We start from the raw sequence: 15,257 nt of genomic DNA, 5'->3' as shown, positions 1-15,257 counted from the left end.
ACCAACTGTAGCCCAGCCAAGTCGTCGACCTGCCGAGTCATCGACCTGTTAGCAACTAGACTCCGTTATCTCACCAATAAATGAAGAAGAGATCAGAAACAGTGCATGTTGGTACTTCTGTTACCACGCAGACAAACAGCATCACAGCTTCAGTTTCAGCTTGAGCACATCACACATCAGAGTTTCAGGTGAGCTCACCTGGTGATCCACCAGAAGGTGATCCTGGAGAGGAAGGACGCTCCGGGCTCAGGACACGGGTTCTGAACATAAACAGAGACAAAGACAGAGCTGAAACAACAGGGGCATCGTCCACCTGTGTGAGCTGACAGGTGCATCGTCTACCTGTGTGAGACGCTCTGTGTCTGTGAGAGCATCAGGTAGGTGACAGGTGTTCAGTGTGAGGATGGCTCACCTGGTCTTTGACGGCCTGAGAGAAGAGGGGCGGCTGGTCGGACAGAGCAGACAGGACCAGAGCAAGCAGCAGCAGGGCGTAGTAGATGTAGAAGGTGGAGAACCTCCACACACTCACTGACGACAGCTGCAGGTAAAAACACACGAGAGGTTTAGGACAGAGAACACACAGGTGTGGTGCTTCATCTCTAATACAGACGGGTTTCTGAGGGGTCAGAAGACGAGAACAGAACTCTACAATCCTCCGCTCTCAGCGTTTAGAAAGTGAAGATCTGTGATTAAGACCACAGAGATGATATCAGTTTGAAATCAAAGTGTTGACATCCAGGTGAGATAACAGAGCCGTGCAGGTGTGAGGGGGACTCTGACCTGGTCCAGGGCCTGCAGGATCTTAGACCTAAAGGTGATGGAGGCACACAGCAGAGCCAGCAGCCAGAAGATCAGCATCACGCCGGACGACTGGACTCCTTTCATCCGCTCGTACTGGATCAGGAAGGTGGCCAACAGCTGGAACACAAACACACACACACCTGAGAACACACCCACCTGCTGTCTTCTGTGGTTATAAGAGACAGGTGATGAAACAGGTTGTTCTAGTCTGACCTGACTGATGTTTAAAGTTTACAAAGGCATGCTCATGAAATGTCTCTTCATCACATCTAACCAACAGGACGTAAGGGGTTAAAGGTGAACTCTGACCATGGTGAGGCCCAGCACGGTCGGGCTCACAAGGAGGACCGGAGGAGGGACGCTGCTGCCGTGACTTCTTTCCCAGAAAGAATAAAAGACGTCTGACCAGCAGGTGATCCACAGCAGGAGGCCGACCGCCTGCACACACACAAACACACAAACACTTTCAGGATCAACATGCAGCGAGCGTCCAACACGTCTACTGTGATCTGCAGGTCAGAAAGAAGAAAACTGAAATGAATAATAAAAACCTCTTGTTCATAAGACCGGACCTGACGTCAGCGCCAGTTTGAATATGTGTGAGTGTGAGGGGCGACGTCAGGGAACGAGAGGTCTGACCTTAAAGCTTCAGATAAAAGCTCCTCCCACTTTAAAGCCCAGAAACAAACTGAGCGCGCTCCCTGAGAGACAAGACACCATCCAGTACAAACCCTGAAATATTAGAAAGACCACCACCACCTACTGGAAGAACGTTCTCTCCCGTCAGGAGGGGTTAAGTTTCTGCCACGGAGCTGAAAGGAGTTCATGATTTGTTCATAAAGTTAAAAACATCAGAGTGCTCTGAAGGACCAATCAGACGCTCAGAAGAGGCGGCGGGTCGCATCACTCACAGTCTTGGCCTTGTTGAGGTGACTCATGCAGATGTATCCCCGGTCGTGGCTGCGCAGGTAGAGCAGGTAGACGGGTGCACACATCCAGAGGTAGAGACATGGCAGCCACAGCAGCACCGTGTTCTGGAAGCACGCTGTCAGGTCAGGGTTACTCGTGTTCCACGTACGGTTCCAGTCCTGATGGAGAGAGAGAGACAGACAACATGTCACCTGAACAGGATCTCTGCCTTTGAGCTGCAGTGATGCTTTCAGCCACTAGGGGCAGCAGTGGCAGGTCGAGGCTAACAGGGAGCGTGGAGCTGAAGAGAGGAGGAGGACTCGTCTGTGTCGTCAGAAACATTTCATCCGAATATATTAAAACACTAAAGTACATGACTGAGCAAACAGCTATTTGACATCTGGGGTCATCAGAGTTTAGTGAGGTCAACGAGAGGTCACGAGCCTCCAAAGGTCGAAGAGCACGGAGTCTGAAATCTGAATCTTTGGCCCTTTCCATATATCCACAGTTCAGTATGCAGTACTTTTCAGTAGGGAGTTTCAGTATACTGAACTCTCGTGGTCATTCACTGGTGATTTTTAGTGTCCACCTCAGTATACTGAACATTTCAGCATGGATACTAACTTCCTGGTTTTATGCAGTATGGATCGGATGCGTGCAGGAAATGAATTGTATTTTACCCACAATGCTGTGCGACATTAAACGTAAATTGTCACGTCCGCCTCCAAATCAAAACAAACGAGCGTGGATTAATTGAATCCATTTGTAATCTAGAGTTAAAGTCCCGACTGAAATCACTACTTTTAATAAACAACAGAAAATATAACAAATATCTGCATTATTATAAAACCTTTCCCCCTCTATTTAAATAATGAGTTCACTATTTAAATGCGTCTTTATTTGGTTTATTTTATATTACTGTCTTTCATTTGTACTTTTCTTTATGTACTGTATGTTATTTAGTTATTTAATCTGCCTTTTACTTGATTTACACTGTGAAATTGTTTTTGTTTACCTGACTGTATATGTGCATTACTCTTCTTGAATAAAGCTAAACAAAAAAACCAAAAAAAACGGGTGGATGCGGCCGGCTCGAGAAATGTAAATGACGTCACTTCCATACTGAATGAATCAGATGAAGGAGGAACAAATAGCTGCCTACTGAATAGTAGGTACTAAACAGTATACAGCACGGATAGTAGGTACAGTGGAGGAAATAATTATTTGATCCCCTGCTGATTTTGTAAGTTTGCCCGATTTCAAAGAAGTGAGAGGTCTATAATTTTTATGGTACCTTTATTTTAACACACAAAGACAGAATATAAAAAAAAAGTCCAGAAAAAAAACATTACATAAAGTTATAAATTCATTTGCATTTGATCGAAGGAAATAAGTATTTGATCCCCATGCAGAACATGACTTAGTACTTGGTGGAGTGACCCTTGTTGGCAAGCACAGAAGTCAGACGATTGTTGTAGTTGGTCACCAGGTTTGTACACATCTCAGGAGGGATTGTGGGCCACTCCTCTTTACAGATCCTCTCCAAATCCTGAAGGTTTCGAGGCTGACGCTTTGCAACTCGAACTTTCAGCTCCCTCCACAAATTTTTTATAGGATTAAAGTCTGGAGACTCGCTAGGCCACTCCATGACCTTAATGTGCTTCTTCTTGAGCCACTCCTTTGTTGCCTTGGCCTTATGTTTTGGATTGTTGTCATGCTGGAAGACCCATCCACGACCCATCCTCAGTGCTCTGGCTGAGGAAAGGAGGTTCTTGTCCAAGATCTTACAGTGCATGGCCCCATCCATTGGCCCCTCAATGTGTGAAGTCGTCCTGTACCCTTAGCAGAGAGACAGCCCCAAAGCATAATGTTTCTACCTCCATGCTTGACGATGGGGATGGTGTTCTTGGGTTGGTATCCAGCATTTCTCTCCCTCCAAACACAACAACTTGAGTTTATGCCAGAGCCAAGAGCTTAATTTGGTCTCATCTGGCCACATCACCTTCTCTGAATCATTTAGGTGTTCATTGGCAAACTTCAGACGGGCCATCCTGAGCAGGAGGACCTTGTGGGCACTGCAGGATTTCAATCCATTACGTCGTAGTGTGTTTCCAATGGTTTTCTTGGTGACTGTGGTCCTAGCTGCCTTGAGATCATTACAAAGCTCCTCCCGTGTAGTTCTGGGCTGATCCCTCACCATTCCCATGATCATCCTTACCCCACGAGGCGAGATCTTGCCTGGAGCTCCAGACAGAGGGTGATTGATGGTTATTTAAAATTTCTTCCATTTTCTTATAATTGCACGAACAGTTTCTCCTTCTCACCAAGCTTCTTGCTGATGGTCTTGTAGCCCAATCCAGCCTTGTGCAGGTCTACAATCTTGTCCCTGATGTCCTTTGAAAGTTCTTTGGTCTTGCCCATGTGTTGGAGTGGTTGGAAAGGAAGAGATTGATTCTGTTGACATGTGTCTTTTTTACCCATAACGAGCAGTGATTAGGAGTACTTTCTTAAAGTGACGGGACTAATCTGAGTGCCTCCCGGGCACATAACCAGTCTGTGGGAGCCAGAATTCGTGTTGGTTTGTAGGGGATCAAATACTTATTTCCTTCAATCAAATGCAAATGAATTTATAACTTTATACAATGTTTTTTTATTTTTTATATTCTGTCTCTGTTTGTTAAGATCAAGGTACCATAGAAATTATAGACCTCTCACTTCTTTGTAATTGGTCAAACTTACAAAATCAGCAGGGGATGAAATAATTATTTCCTCCACTGTACTGCCTACTGACAGATTGAAGAGGTACTTGGAAATTCAGATACAGCCAGAGACTTCTTCTAAGTTTGAGTTGAGATCTGTTTGTAAAGTTCAAACTGATGAAGATCATTTGAAGATGGACGAGGAGGTCGACTGAAGGGGGAGGAGCTACAGAGATGAACACTGAAGAGTCTGTTAGAGGCAGAATGAGGTCAAAGGTCACGGTGTGGTTATGTGTGACAGTTTCTCTGACTCCAAGTCCTGATAACAACTGAAACAGCTGCTACACACACACACACACAGATAATGAGGTTTCATGCATCAGCTGGTGGAGATAACGCTGACAACCCTATATTTTCTATTTCTATCTTGGCGTTAGCACCCTGTTCCTACACACTCCCTAACGTTAAAACACGAGAGGACTTGTCGATACCCGAGTGAGACCACGATATGTGTCATTACACTTCCTCTAGACACGCCCCCTCCTGTCTCTAGACACGCCCCCTCCTGCCTCCATACATTTCTTTTGTAATGTTTGGCTTGTTTTTGTTGTTCATTTCTCTAAACGTCTTCTGAAGGTTTGTGCTGATGCTCTCCATCTTTTATTTCACTCTGATATTTATCTTTATATAAGGAGTAAATAATAAACCTGAACATGTGTATTCTATTGAATCGATTATAATCGAATAGAATCGACTCTACATTAAACCTGTGTTTACAGAGATGACTTTAACCCAACAGCAGCAGCTCTGTGTGTGTGTGTGTGTGTGTGTGTGTGTGTGTGTGTGTGTGTGTGTGTGTGTGTGTGTGTGTGTGTGTGTGTGTGTGTGTGTGTGTGTGTGTGTGTGTGTGTGTGTAACCATGTGTTTATGAAAACACCTCGGCGCGTGCTCGCCGCGCGTGCCCAGCAGCGGTTAAGCCGGGCTGCAGTCACGGAGGACGTTTAACTCACCGGGGCTACCACGTTCACATGAGGCTAATAACAACAAAGACCCGGGAAACGACCCGAACTCACCCAGAACGGATCGGACCGGTCCAGACTGCAGAAGTGTTCGAGCCCCATCCCGGTGCAGGTTCAGACCGGACGGGCGGAGACTGTTCGAGGCTCTGCTTTGGTTTTGTAACTGGACTGGAGGCAAAGCGGAAGGCTGCCTGCGTCTCTTCTTCTGTGGTGTTTAACATGTAAATATGAGGGGTGTTTACCGCCCCCTGCTGCCAGAGAGAGGTAACAGCTCAAAGTCTGCTGCAGAGGCCAAAGGTCCAATCAGTGAGATGTGTAGAGAGTGAAATGATAAAGTGATCTTACTATATGATCAGACATTAAGGAAACATGTTGAAGTGTTGGCTTCTCTGACAACAATGCAGCAGCCAGTATGTTCTCCTTCTAACTTTAGATTCTGGTCCTGAATTCTCTGGATTTGTTTGGACCAGAGAAGGTAGGCGCTTTTAAGGCGACCCCCCACACGGCCATTTTGGACGCCCCTCGGTTTGTCAGATATGAGAGCAGTTATCAGGTCAACAGGTGTTGCAGCGATGGAAGCGGGCAAGAGAAGTGGTTCAGATAGAAGTGATTGTACCCGACCTAAAAAGCCTCTGCATGTTTCTAATAAGCTCCACGAGCAGAAACGTGCTCAAACTAGGATCAATATTGGAGATGCTTTTGAAAAATGGAGAGAGGTTAGAACGCAGAAATGTTTACAGGGGAGGGAGGGAGAGGAAGAGGGAGAGAGACAGCTCTCTACAATGGGTGCGTTCAAATTGTCCCTCCTATCTCCTTTCACTATCCACTTTACCTTAACACCGGGGAAAACGTCATGAGGTTAAGGAAAGATGTTAGAAGAATTAGGGAGACTTAGGGAGAGGCGATCTCGTTGCTCTGACAATCCGACCACATTTCCACTGACGGGCCGGCGGAGGTTAATGATGTGGGTCCTAATCCTAATCACCACAAGGTTGGGATTTAAAGAAAAGCAATATAGACTACAAGTAACAAAAGTGAAACCATCACCTTCCTGTCCACTCATAAATCAAAATAAATATGATTGTATGAAAATATAGCCTACACATAATATTTTAAGCATACAAATGTACAACTGCACATAGCATCCTTAAGTGAATGAAATATGTTGAATAAAACATCATCTGGATAAAAATGTCTCTTTTTATCCCTTACTTGATCTGTGTCACTTTACAATCATCATTAATTTCTGTGAACGGTCGGATGCACAACTCGCTTTAAATGTTGCAGCCGCAAGGAATTGTGGGGCGTCATATCTCATCTCCTTTGGTAAAGGATGGTCCAGTGTATCCTGTGCTAAAGGAGGTTATAAAGGAAACATTGACCCACCTTTCCTTAACTTTTAGAGAATTCAAACGGCTCTTATCATGGCCGCCACTTTAATTCTTCTGGGTCATTTCACTCAGTTAGGAACCTTCCTCAACAAAAATGACAATTCGAACGCACCCAATGTTTAGAATTTAGACTGCAGTGCCCATTTCTTAACACTAGGGGCAGAGTTACATATCACTCTTTGAGTTATTAGAAATAAATAAGTGTCATGAAATCGGCTCAGATTTTGTAATCCTGTTTAAGTTTTGATCCGGATCATAACTGATGTGAGAACTTTAAATCTGGATTATCCTGATCCCTGCAGACGTCGACTCAGCTCATTACAACGCTTATGATGTCATGGATATGATGTCAGAGTTACTGTTAGTGACAGAAGATGGACACATTTATCTCTTAACGTGACAGTTTGAATGTGATGGTGACATTTGTTTAAGATTCTTCTGGATGGATGTGCTTGGTTGTGATTGGTCTTCACCCGGTCTGATTCCTGCACGCCATGACTAATGTAGTTCTTAAAAAGGAAAGGTCAAAGGTCACTTTATCACGTGACTCATGACTTAAGTTTTTTAAATATTTTCACTGTTTGCATCCTTCTGAAAACATAATCGACCCGTGTGAATGATTGGCATAAAGGATGTGTTGGTAAATGTTTCTGTTGATCAAACGTCTTAAACAACAGCCAATGAGAGAACACATCCAGTCCTTGACCATCATCCTCCAGACGTGTTAAATGTTTTATTAAACTGCTGACCCCAGCTTTAAAGCATTTCAATAAAGACTCAGTGAAAACGTCTCCTCCTCTTTATTCAGCATCGTTGACTTCTCCGTTTACAACAGTACACAAATATATTAAGTTCTCCTTTCAGTCACTGTGAGCATAAATAACAATGAAACATATCATCTGGGCCACATGGTGGCCACATATTGTTGTGTTTAGTTGTCATCGTCGTCGTCAAAGACGTCGGCAACGGTCCTGTGGAGGAGACACAAACAGAGGTCAGACGCTGCTGACCTTTAACCTTCAAACAAAACTCAGGGCAGCAGGAAGCAGACTTACTTATAGATCGATCCGGTGACTTCGTCCAGAAAACCTCCTGAAGGAGAGAGAGAGAAAGAGATTAAAATGTTCGCAACACTTTAGATTATGACTTTCATTTGATCTGCTGCTGTTAAAAATAATCCTCCATGTTTGTCCAACACTTTCAGAGCTGCTTTAAAGGTCACATGTTCTCTAAAGTCCTCTTCCCCATGTTCCTCTAGTCTGTCTACAAACCCCCCAATGATGAGAAAAGTCCATCCTCTCCGTCTTCTGCCTGCTCCACTTTTCAGAAAATGTGTGCCCAAACAGGCCGTTTGGAGATTTTCCCTTCATGACATCACAAAGGGCAGTAGCCCCTCCCCCAGGTGGGTGACACTCCCACAGCTAGGTGTTTGTTCTGCCCTCTGAGTCTGCCTTCTCACCGTAAACAATAGGACATGGAGCGAGAAAGACAGAGACACCCGAGCCCTTCCAGAGAGGGGGCGTGGTCAGACACAGCTCATTTACATCTTTAAAGGTACAGACACAGAAACGGCCTGTTCTGAGCAGGGCTGAAATAGAGGGGTTTATAGACATGATCAAATACAGGATCAGAGTGGATTTAGAACAAGAAACTTCACACACATGTTTTGAGGAGCTCTGAGACTTATTTACACTGAAGAGGAGGAGGAGGATATGTGACCTTTAAACAGCTGTGATGGGCCCTCTGTTGACCCAGTGCAGGAGATCCTGTTCTCCTCATGAACATGCAAACTGTCCACGCTCTGTAAAGCGGAGTGTTTGTGTGTTGACTCACCAGGCTTGCACACAGTTTGGCAAACTGGACACACGTGACAGAAACTGCACATCTGTGAAGCAGACAAAGAGTTTAACAGAAAGGTCAGGATGTAAAGCAGCTGTTTTCATCCTGTCACCTAAATGTTCCTGCAGATTGTACACCTCTAATGTTTGATGCACAGAGGCATAAGTCAGAAATACAACACAGTGAACGTCTGAGGGTGCAAAGTGGGATGACGAGGATGTGTCTGATTTTATATTGTGACAGGTGTTGTCTTTACTCAGGTGTGTGCGCGTGTGTGTGTGCGTGCGTGTGTGTCTGTGTGTCTGTGCATGTCCGTGTGTGTATTTGCTCACCTTGCAGTCATCACAGTGTTCAGACTTGTCTCCCTCTTTACAAGGACACTTATCACAGCTGTCACAGTGCTGAGATAAAAACACAAAATGATGATTATTAACCTGAAGGATTATCAGGACAGACTCGTGCAGAGCGAAGCTGTTTCAGTCCGCACGTCTTCTCAAATCAGTCTAACTAACCTCGCAGAATTCACAGAGTGAGCACAGAGAGCCCTTATGATAATCATCATCATCATCATCGTCGTCGTCATCGTCGTCGTCATCATCTGTACATAACATAGATAACAGATATGTGACTTACAGAGTTGATAATTTGAGAAGTTAAGGACGCTTGCGTCCATATAAAAAACAAGAATATCTAACAAACTGCTGAAAACTGGAGCTAAACTTTATCATACTGTAAATGTAGTATTTAGGTTTTTTTTAAGTGTATTTTTACCTGTAATGTGACAGAATCCATTAAAGCTTGAATTAAAGATTTGGCCATTAGATTCTAAAAAAGACTGCTCACATTAGCTGATAAATAAATATAGAGTATTAAATAAGTAAAAGGGGAAATTAAAACTCTTTACTAAACTCCTCCCCCTTACTGTAACTGTCCAATCACCAGCCTTAGCAACCATAACTATGTGCAGAAGGCAGTTCAGCTATCTTTGGTTTTTGGGAACACAGATAAATGGTGATGAACGGTGGTTTAAACAGGGCTAAATGGTGGTTAAATGGTGGTAAACAGGAATAAACGGCGGTAAAAAAAACTGTGGTTTAATGGAGATGAATAGTGGTAAACGGTTATTTAATGGTGGTAAACGGTGGTTCAGTGGGCTAAACGGTGTTTAAACGGTGATAAACGGTGGTTAAACGGGGCTAAACGGTGATAAACAGTGGTTAAACGGTAATAAATGGTGCGTGGTAACGGCAGATGAACTTTGATAAACTGTGGTCAAGCATTAGTAACAGTGAAAATATGGTGATTGCCAGTAACGTCACATTAAAACAGACGTAAACAAAGACTCCACGGTAACGGTTCTGTGAGGCAGGTTAGAGAACCCAACAGAAACCGCGTTCCACTGACCTCGGAAGTCAGAGCTGGGAATGACGAAACAACCGAGTTAACTGCGTTCCAGTTGCAAGTCAGAAAAGCAACATGGCCGCCTCCAGGAGTACCTTTGTTTTGTCAGCTAACACCAGACAATAATAACAAACTACTTGATAGTTTCATGAAAACACCTCCACAGATACCATCGGTCTGATTTAAATACACAAAGAGACGACTGAGCTGCTAATAAACTCAACACTTACAGATTAAACATCCCTTTAGATGCACGTATAGCGGCCATGTTGGATCTGAACTCAGGCTACTTTTTTCATTCAGAGTTTCCGAGTCGTAATTACAACTTCAGGGGGCGTTCCAGTTGACACTTCCGTCTCTAAAAAACGCCAAAGTTACTGTTGATGCACGGAGCAACCATGTTGGATTTGAACTCAGGCTACTGAAGGTTCTCAGAGTTTCCAAGTCGGAATTCCAATTCAGGCGGCGTTCCTGATGACATCATCAGACGAGCAACTCAAAATGTACGACTTCAGAGATCACATGGTACAGAGCTGGAGCAGAGGCGGGGCTTAAGACTCGTGACAAAGTGTTACACGGCGCCTGCCCGTCAGTTGATCTTTATCTGTTAATGATGTGATGTGTTTACCTTTTTCAAAATGGCCAAAAAAAATGTTTCACCCACATGTTCACATCTGTGTCAGATGATGAAGTTTAATAAAAACGTTTACAGTGATATGACAATGATCATCTGTCTACTGCTACGTCCCAGACGGAGGCCCAATGGAGAGCATGCTGTGGTCAGAAGAGATACTCACAGTTGTGTGAAGCTCGTCTGGTCCTCATACAGGTAACAAGGCACAATACATGTCACAGGCCTCTGATGACGTCATCATACTCTGCATGCATTAATGAGCTCTAATACATGTGCTGCCTTCGGTAAGAGATATTCATTTAGGTAGTTTATGATCATTTGATTTATTTCATGAATGAGAGAAGTTAAAGACATATGGACAGTGATGGGTGTCATATAGATTACACACATGAATGTTCACAGTCTTCAAAAACACATCACAGTTTGTCAAATAAATAGAGAACAAAGCAAACAACCATTTCATCTCTTGACACTTTGACATTAGATGGTGTTTATGTCGTCTATACAAAGAGACGTTTCTCTCTTTTCCCAAACACTCTCTCCCTGAAAGATCCTCAGCAAACACAACAGTCTCCTCAGCTTAGCTTCACAGTGTCAGTGAGTCTGAGCACCGAAGAATAAGGGGTAAGATGCACAACAAAACATTAATGCAAGCTAATCACATGTGCATTAAAGGTTCTTATCTTATCTAATGGTTCATTACATCGCTGTTTTAGAAAAAAAAAAAGAGGTATTGTAATAACAATGTTCATAGATAGACTGACAGTTAGTGTCTAGCAGTTTGACATGTGCACACAGCAGACGCCTCAGTGGCTCAATGCTCCACAGAGAAAGAAAGAGATTGAGAGATATGGAGAAAGAGAGAAACTTTACACCTCTATATTTTAAATGAATTGTTTTAGGTAGTGGCCCTCCTGCACCTCCCCTCGCGCTTTGTTCTCCCTCCATCTGTTTCTCTGGCAACCTAATCCCCAAACCCACCCCCTCCCAATATCACTGTCTCTCTTTCTTTCTCTGTAGGTTCACATAAAGACACAAATACAGGTCAATCTGATCCAAAACAATTGAGACAGGTAGATCCTAGTGGAGGAACCATTCTTTCAAACGAAACACAAATCAAAAGATCTCAGACTAGTGACCCCAATGACTGATCCCCAAGTCACGCCTGGTTTGTGTGAAATAGTTTTTTTGTTCTTTCTCTCTCTCAAATCAAAGCTTCTGCAGTCCCCAAGTTCATATCTAGTGTACTGTTCGAAGGACTTCGGACAGTCGGACTTCAGATGGGCCAGTTCAATTTCCCAAGAGTGTTCATAACTCTAGTTAGGCGGGAAAAAGAACAAAGTGTCAGAGACAGCAAGGGAAATGAACAGCAGGAAAGGGGTGGAGGAGGGACTTTCATTACCTTCATATAATATACAACTTTATGACAAAGAGATGACAAGGTTGTAAGGATGCAAACCAGAGGGGAGTGGCTAACTTTTGCTTAGCTCCTCCCCTTCAGCACACTAATATTCTGCACGTTTACCTGAACGCAGCATCAACCTGCAGGTCAAAGCATCAGCCATACCGACACTTCATCTTCAGATGCAATATACGAGGGGTTACAATGTTATAATGGTGATTTAAAGGCCAGAAACAGCTGATGCTTTGACAAAAGATTGACAATATGCAGACGACTGCATAATCTCACACTCGAAACACACAAAGGATGTGAGTGCATAAAAACTACTGACCTTCATGATCATCGTCGTCGTCGTCATCGTCATCGTCATCATCGTCGTCGTCGTCGTCATCGTCGTCATCGTCGTCATCATCGTCGTCATCATCATCATCGTCGTCGTCATCATCATCGTCATCATCGTCATCATCATCATCATCGTCGTCATCATCATCGTCGTCATCATCATCGTCGTCATCATCATCATCGTCATCATCATCGTCGTCATCATCATCGTCATCATCGTCATCATCGTCGTCGTCGTCGTCATCATCGTCATCATCATCATCATCATCGTCGTCATCATCGTCATCATCATCATCATCGTCGTCATCGTCATCATCGTCATCATCGTCATCATCGTCATCATCGTCGTCATCATCGTCGTCATCATCATCGTCGTCATCATCATCATCATCATCATCATCATCATCATCGTCATCATCATCGTCATCATCGTCGTCATCATCATCATCATCGTCATCGTCATCGTCGTCATCATCATCATCATCATCATCATCATCATCATCATCATCATCGTCATCGTCATCGTCATCGTCATCGTCAGCCATCAGACCCTGCTCAGATTGGAATGGCAGATCCTGTGCCTTGACGGAGGGAGCCAGCGGGGTGTGGAAGGAGCAGAGCAGCGCCAGCAGCAGCGAAAGAATCAAACTTCTCAATGATGCCATATTCACAGCCGGGACAGGGCCAACTAATAAGGAATTAACCTGGAATCACTGCAGGAGTCCAGCACTGCAGCACTTAGCCTTTGTGTCCCACACGTATAACTTCCCAAATTCAACCCCCCTCAGAGCCGCACGCACTCAGATAGACTGCTACTGTGGGAAATGGACACCAATTACAACGGCATCCAACATACAAGGTCCAGTACAGAGAAGATATTCCAAGCTGAAATCCAGACACTTGTTCCCAAGTCCTGGCAAAAGTTATCCTAAAAAACACAGATGTCCTCCCTTAATATCTGGGACAACAACAAGACAGGGTCCAGTAAAACACTTGTGCGATCAGTGAAGACTGCAATAAGAAGCTGTGAGGAGAGCCGTCAGCAAGCGGTCAACGTTGGAGACAGAGACAGGGCTAATGTGAGAGCGACAGAAAAAGAGTGAGACCAACCTATGGGGTAAGCTAAGAAGAAGGGGGGCGGTCAGAATGACTGACAGGAGCACATGCTGGTGGGCAGGCCTGCACTATCCATAAGTTAAGTTACTCAGAGAAGAGGGGAGTGATTGGAGGAGTGTATAAGGAACAAGTGGAGTATACTCATCATCAAATGTGCAAGTTTAACTTTAGAACAAGTGTTGCAGCTGAACTTTAGAGAGGAGCACTGTAGGAGTAGGCCCAGGAAATGATGACCATAAACTGTGAGAGAAAGGAAGATGAGTTGGTATAGAGCAGGGAAGATACCTGACCCACTAGCAGCAGAGCCGAGGGGTTTATGATGTTGGTAGATTAATTGTAAGGTTACTTGGTCGGTCTGTCAAACCAGATTGCGGTTCCATGACATTTGAAATGAATATTCATGCTCCTGGAGGATGATAATTAATGATTTCAGTGACTCCCTGCCCTTTTCCTCCAGAGAACCATGAGTGCAACATTTCTCTATGTCCAACCCTTCAATCAAGGAAGATATATCTTGTATCTTATGTAAGATATCAGAGTCTAAACCAGCAGGTAGGGCTTTGAATTGGGGCGATTCTGCAAACCACAGAATGATCTTCATTTAAACAATTTAGATTTTTAGATTCCAAAATATCCACGCATGCTAACCCAGCAGTTTGCTTCAGGTTTGCTAAGTTATGTTTGGGTCACACACTTAGAAACCAGGTCATGGTTACAGTTAAGGTTACAAAACACCAACATAAAAGGCTTCTCTGTAATTGGATGCTAATTCTCCGTTCTCCCTCATGAAAGTCAGAGATGCTACAGTCTCGTCCACCAGCCTGACCTTAACGTTTAGGTATACTTGAAATGAACTACTTCTTACAAAGTGTCATCCAACCACGCCCAAAGGCACAAGTATTTATAGCTGTTGCAAACTGCCTTGGTCAAAGGCGGGCAAGAAGCATGCTGTCAGAGCCCAGGGAAAAACATCATTGTTTCTTTAAATGAGTCCTTCCTCAAACACGTTCTTGGCATTACTCAAGCACTGTCAAGAAGAAACCTGCAGATCTACTCTGGTTAAAAAGCCATCACACACCTGTTCAATCACCTGGTGAAGCAGGTGTGAGTGACTGTCTGATAGGCTGGCATCTGTTGTCCTCACTAAAGTCCTTATAATATTATAAGACAAGTTAATAAAGTATAATAATGCTATTCCACCCATCATAAGGGTTACTTTACTTTCACACTTAACGTCGGCACTGAACATCAGGGGTGTTCAATCTTCACAATGGTCCAAAAGGAACTTAATTCCTAGAGACTCTGCTGTGAGGTATTTCAGGATCTAATGGGCAGACTGCCATGCTATTTGCTGGGCACATTAATGGTCCTGAGGGGATAAATCCTTAAGATTTCAACAACCCTTGGAGCTTTCCCTGTCCTCAGGACAAGCACCTTTAGCTCCAAGAATAGCTACAGGATGATTATGTTGTGCATTTTGTCCAGCACCGTTATAATGAGGGATGGAATTAACAATTCAGAATGTGGGGGTCAGTTTGTTAGCCTTTAATCCTTATTCTGAGATACTGGGCATTTTTAATTCTTTGAAACATTTCCAGTACTGCCATCATGCTGATGCAGTCAGAGCAAATGCACTACCAATGGAAGAGGCCAAACCCACACACTGATATCTAGCCCATCTACTTCTAGTTCTGCCCCTCCCCC

At 44.0% G+C, this 15,257-nt stretch overlaps 2 protein-coding genes across 3 annotated transcripts in view; both read right to left on the bottom strand.

The window, feature by feature from the left end:
- The window catches only part of abcc1 (ATP binding cassette subfamily C member 1 (ABCC1 blood group)), a 20,632-nt gene extending 14,898 nt beyond the window's left edge, over positions 1-5,734 (bottom strand). For both annotated transcript variants that reach the window (XM_065964715.1, XM_065964716.1), the window contains exons 1-6: positions 5,483-5,734; positions 1,713-1,889; positions 1,111-1,239; positions 781-918; positions 413-538; positions 199-260 (exon numbers count right to left, since the gene is read on the bottom strand). In XM_065964715.1, coding sequence (XP_065820787.1) covers positions 199-260; positions 413-538; positions 781-918; positions 1,111-1,239; positions 1,713-1,889; positions 5,483-5,530 — 680 coding nt within the window. In that variant the 5' untranslated portion in view covers positions 5,531-5,734. The remainder of the gene's footprint in view (positions 1-198; positions 261-412; positions 539-780; positions 919-1,110; positions 1,240-1,712; positions 1,890-5,482) is intronic.
- A 1,869-nt stretch (positions 5,735-7,603) lies between these two features.
- On the bottom strand, positions 7,604-13,535 carry LOC109995756 (sarcoplasmic reticulum histidine-rich calcium-binding protein). Its single transcript, XM_020649590.3, has 6 exons — positions 12,427-13,535; positions 9,171-9,256; positions 8,991-9,059; positions 8,653-8,704; positions 7,875-7,911; positions 7,604-7,790 (listed from the first exon to the last, which is right to left on the bottom strand). The coding sequence occupies exons 1-6, from the start codon at positions 13,100-13,102 to the stop codon at positions 7,751-7,753; spliced, it is 960 nt and encodes a 319-aa protein (XP_020505246.2). The 5' UTR covers positions 13,103-13,535; the 3' UTR covers positions 7,604-7,750.
- Positions 13,536-15,257: the final 1,722 nt, after the last annotated feature.

This window comes from Labrus bergylta, chromosome 16 (genome assembly GCF_963930695.1).
Source record: "Labrus bergylta chromosome 16, fLabBer1.1, whole genome shotgun sequence".
NCBI classification, from domain to species: Eukaryota; Metazoa; Chordata; class Actinopteri; order Labriformes; family Labridae; genus Labrus; species Labrus bergylta.
The sequence above is the reverse complement of the archived record's forward strand: the minus strand, read 5'-3'. Positions and strand labels throughout refer to the sequence as shown.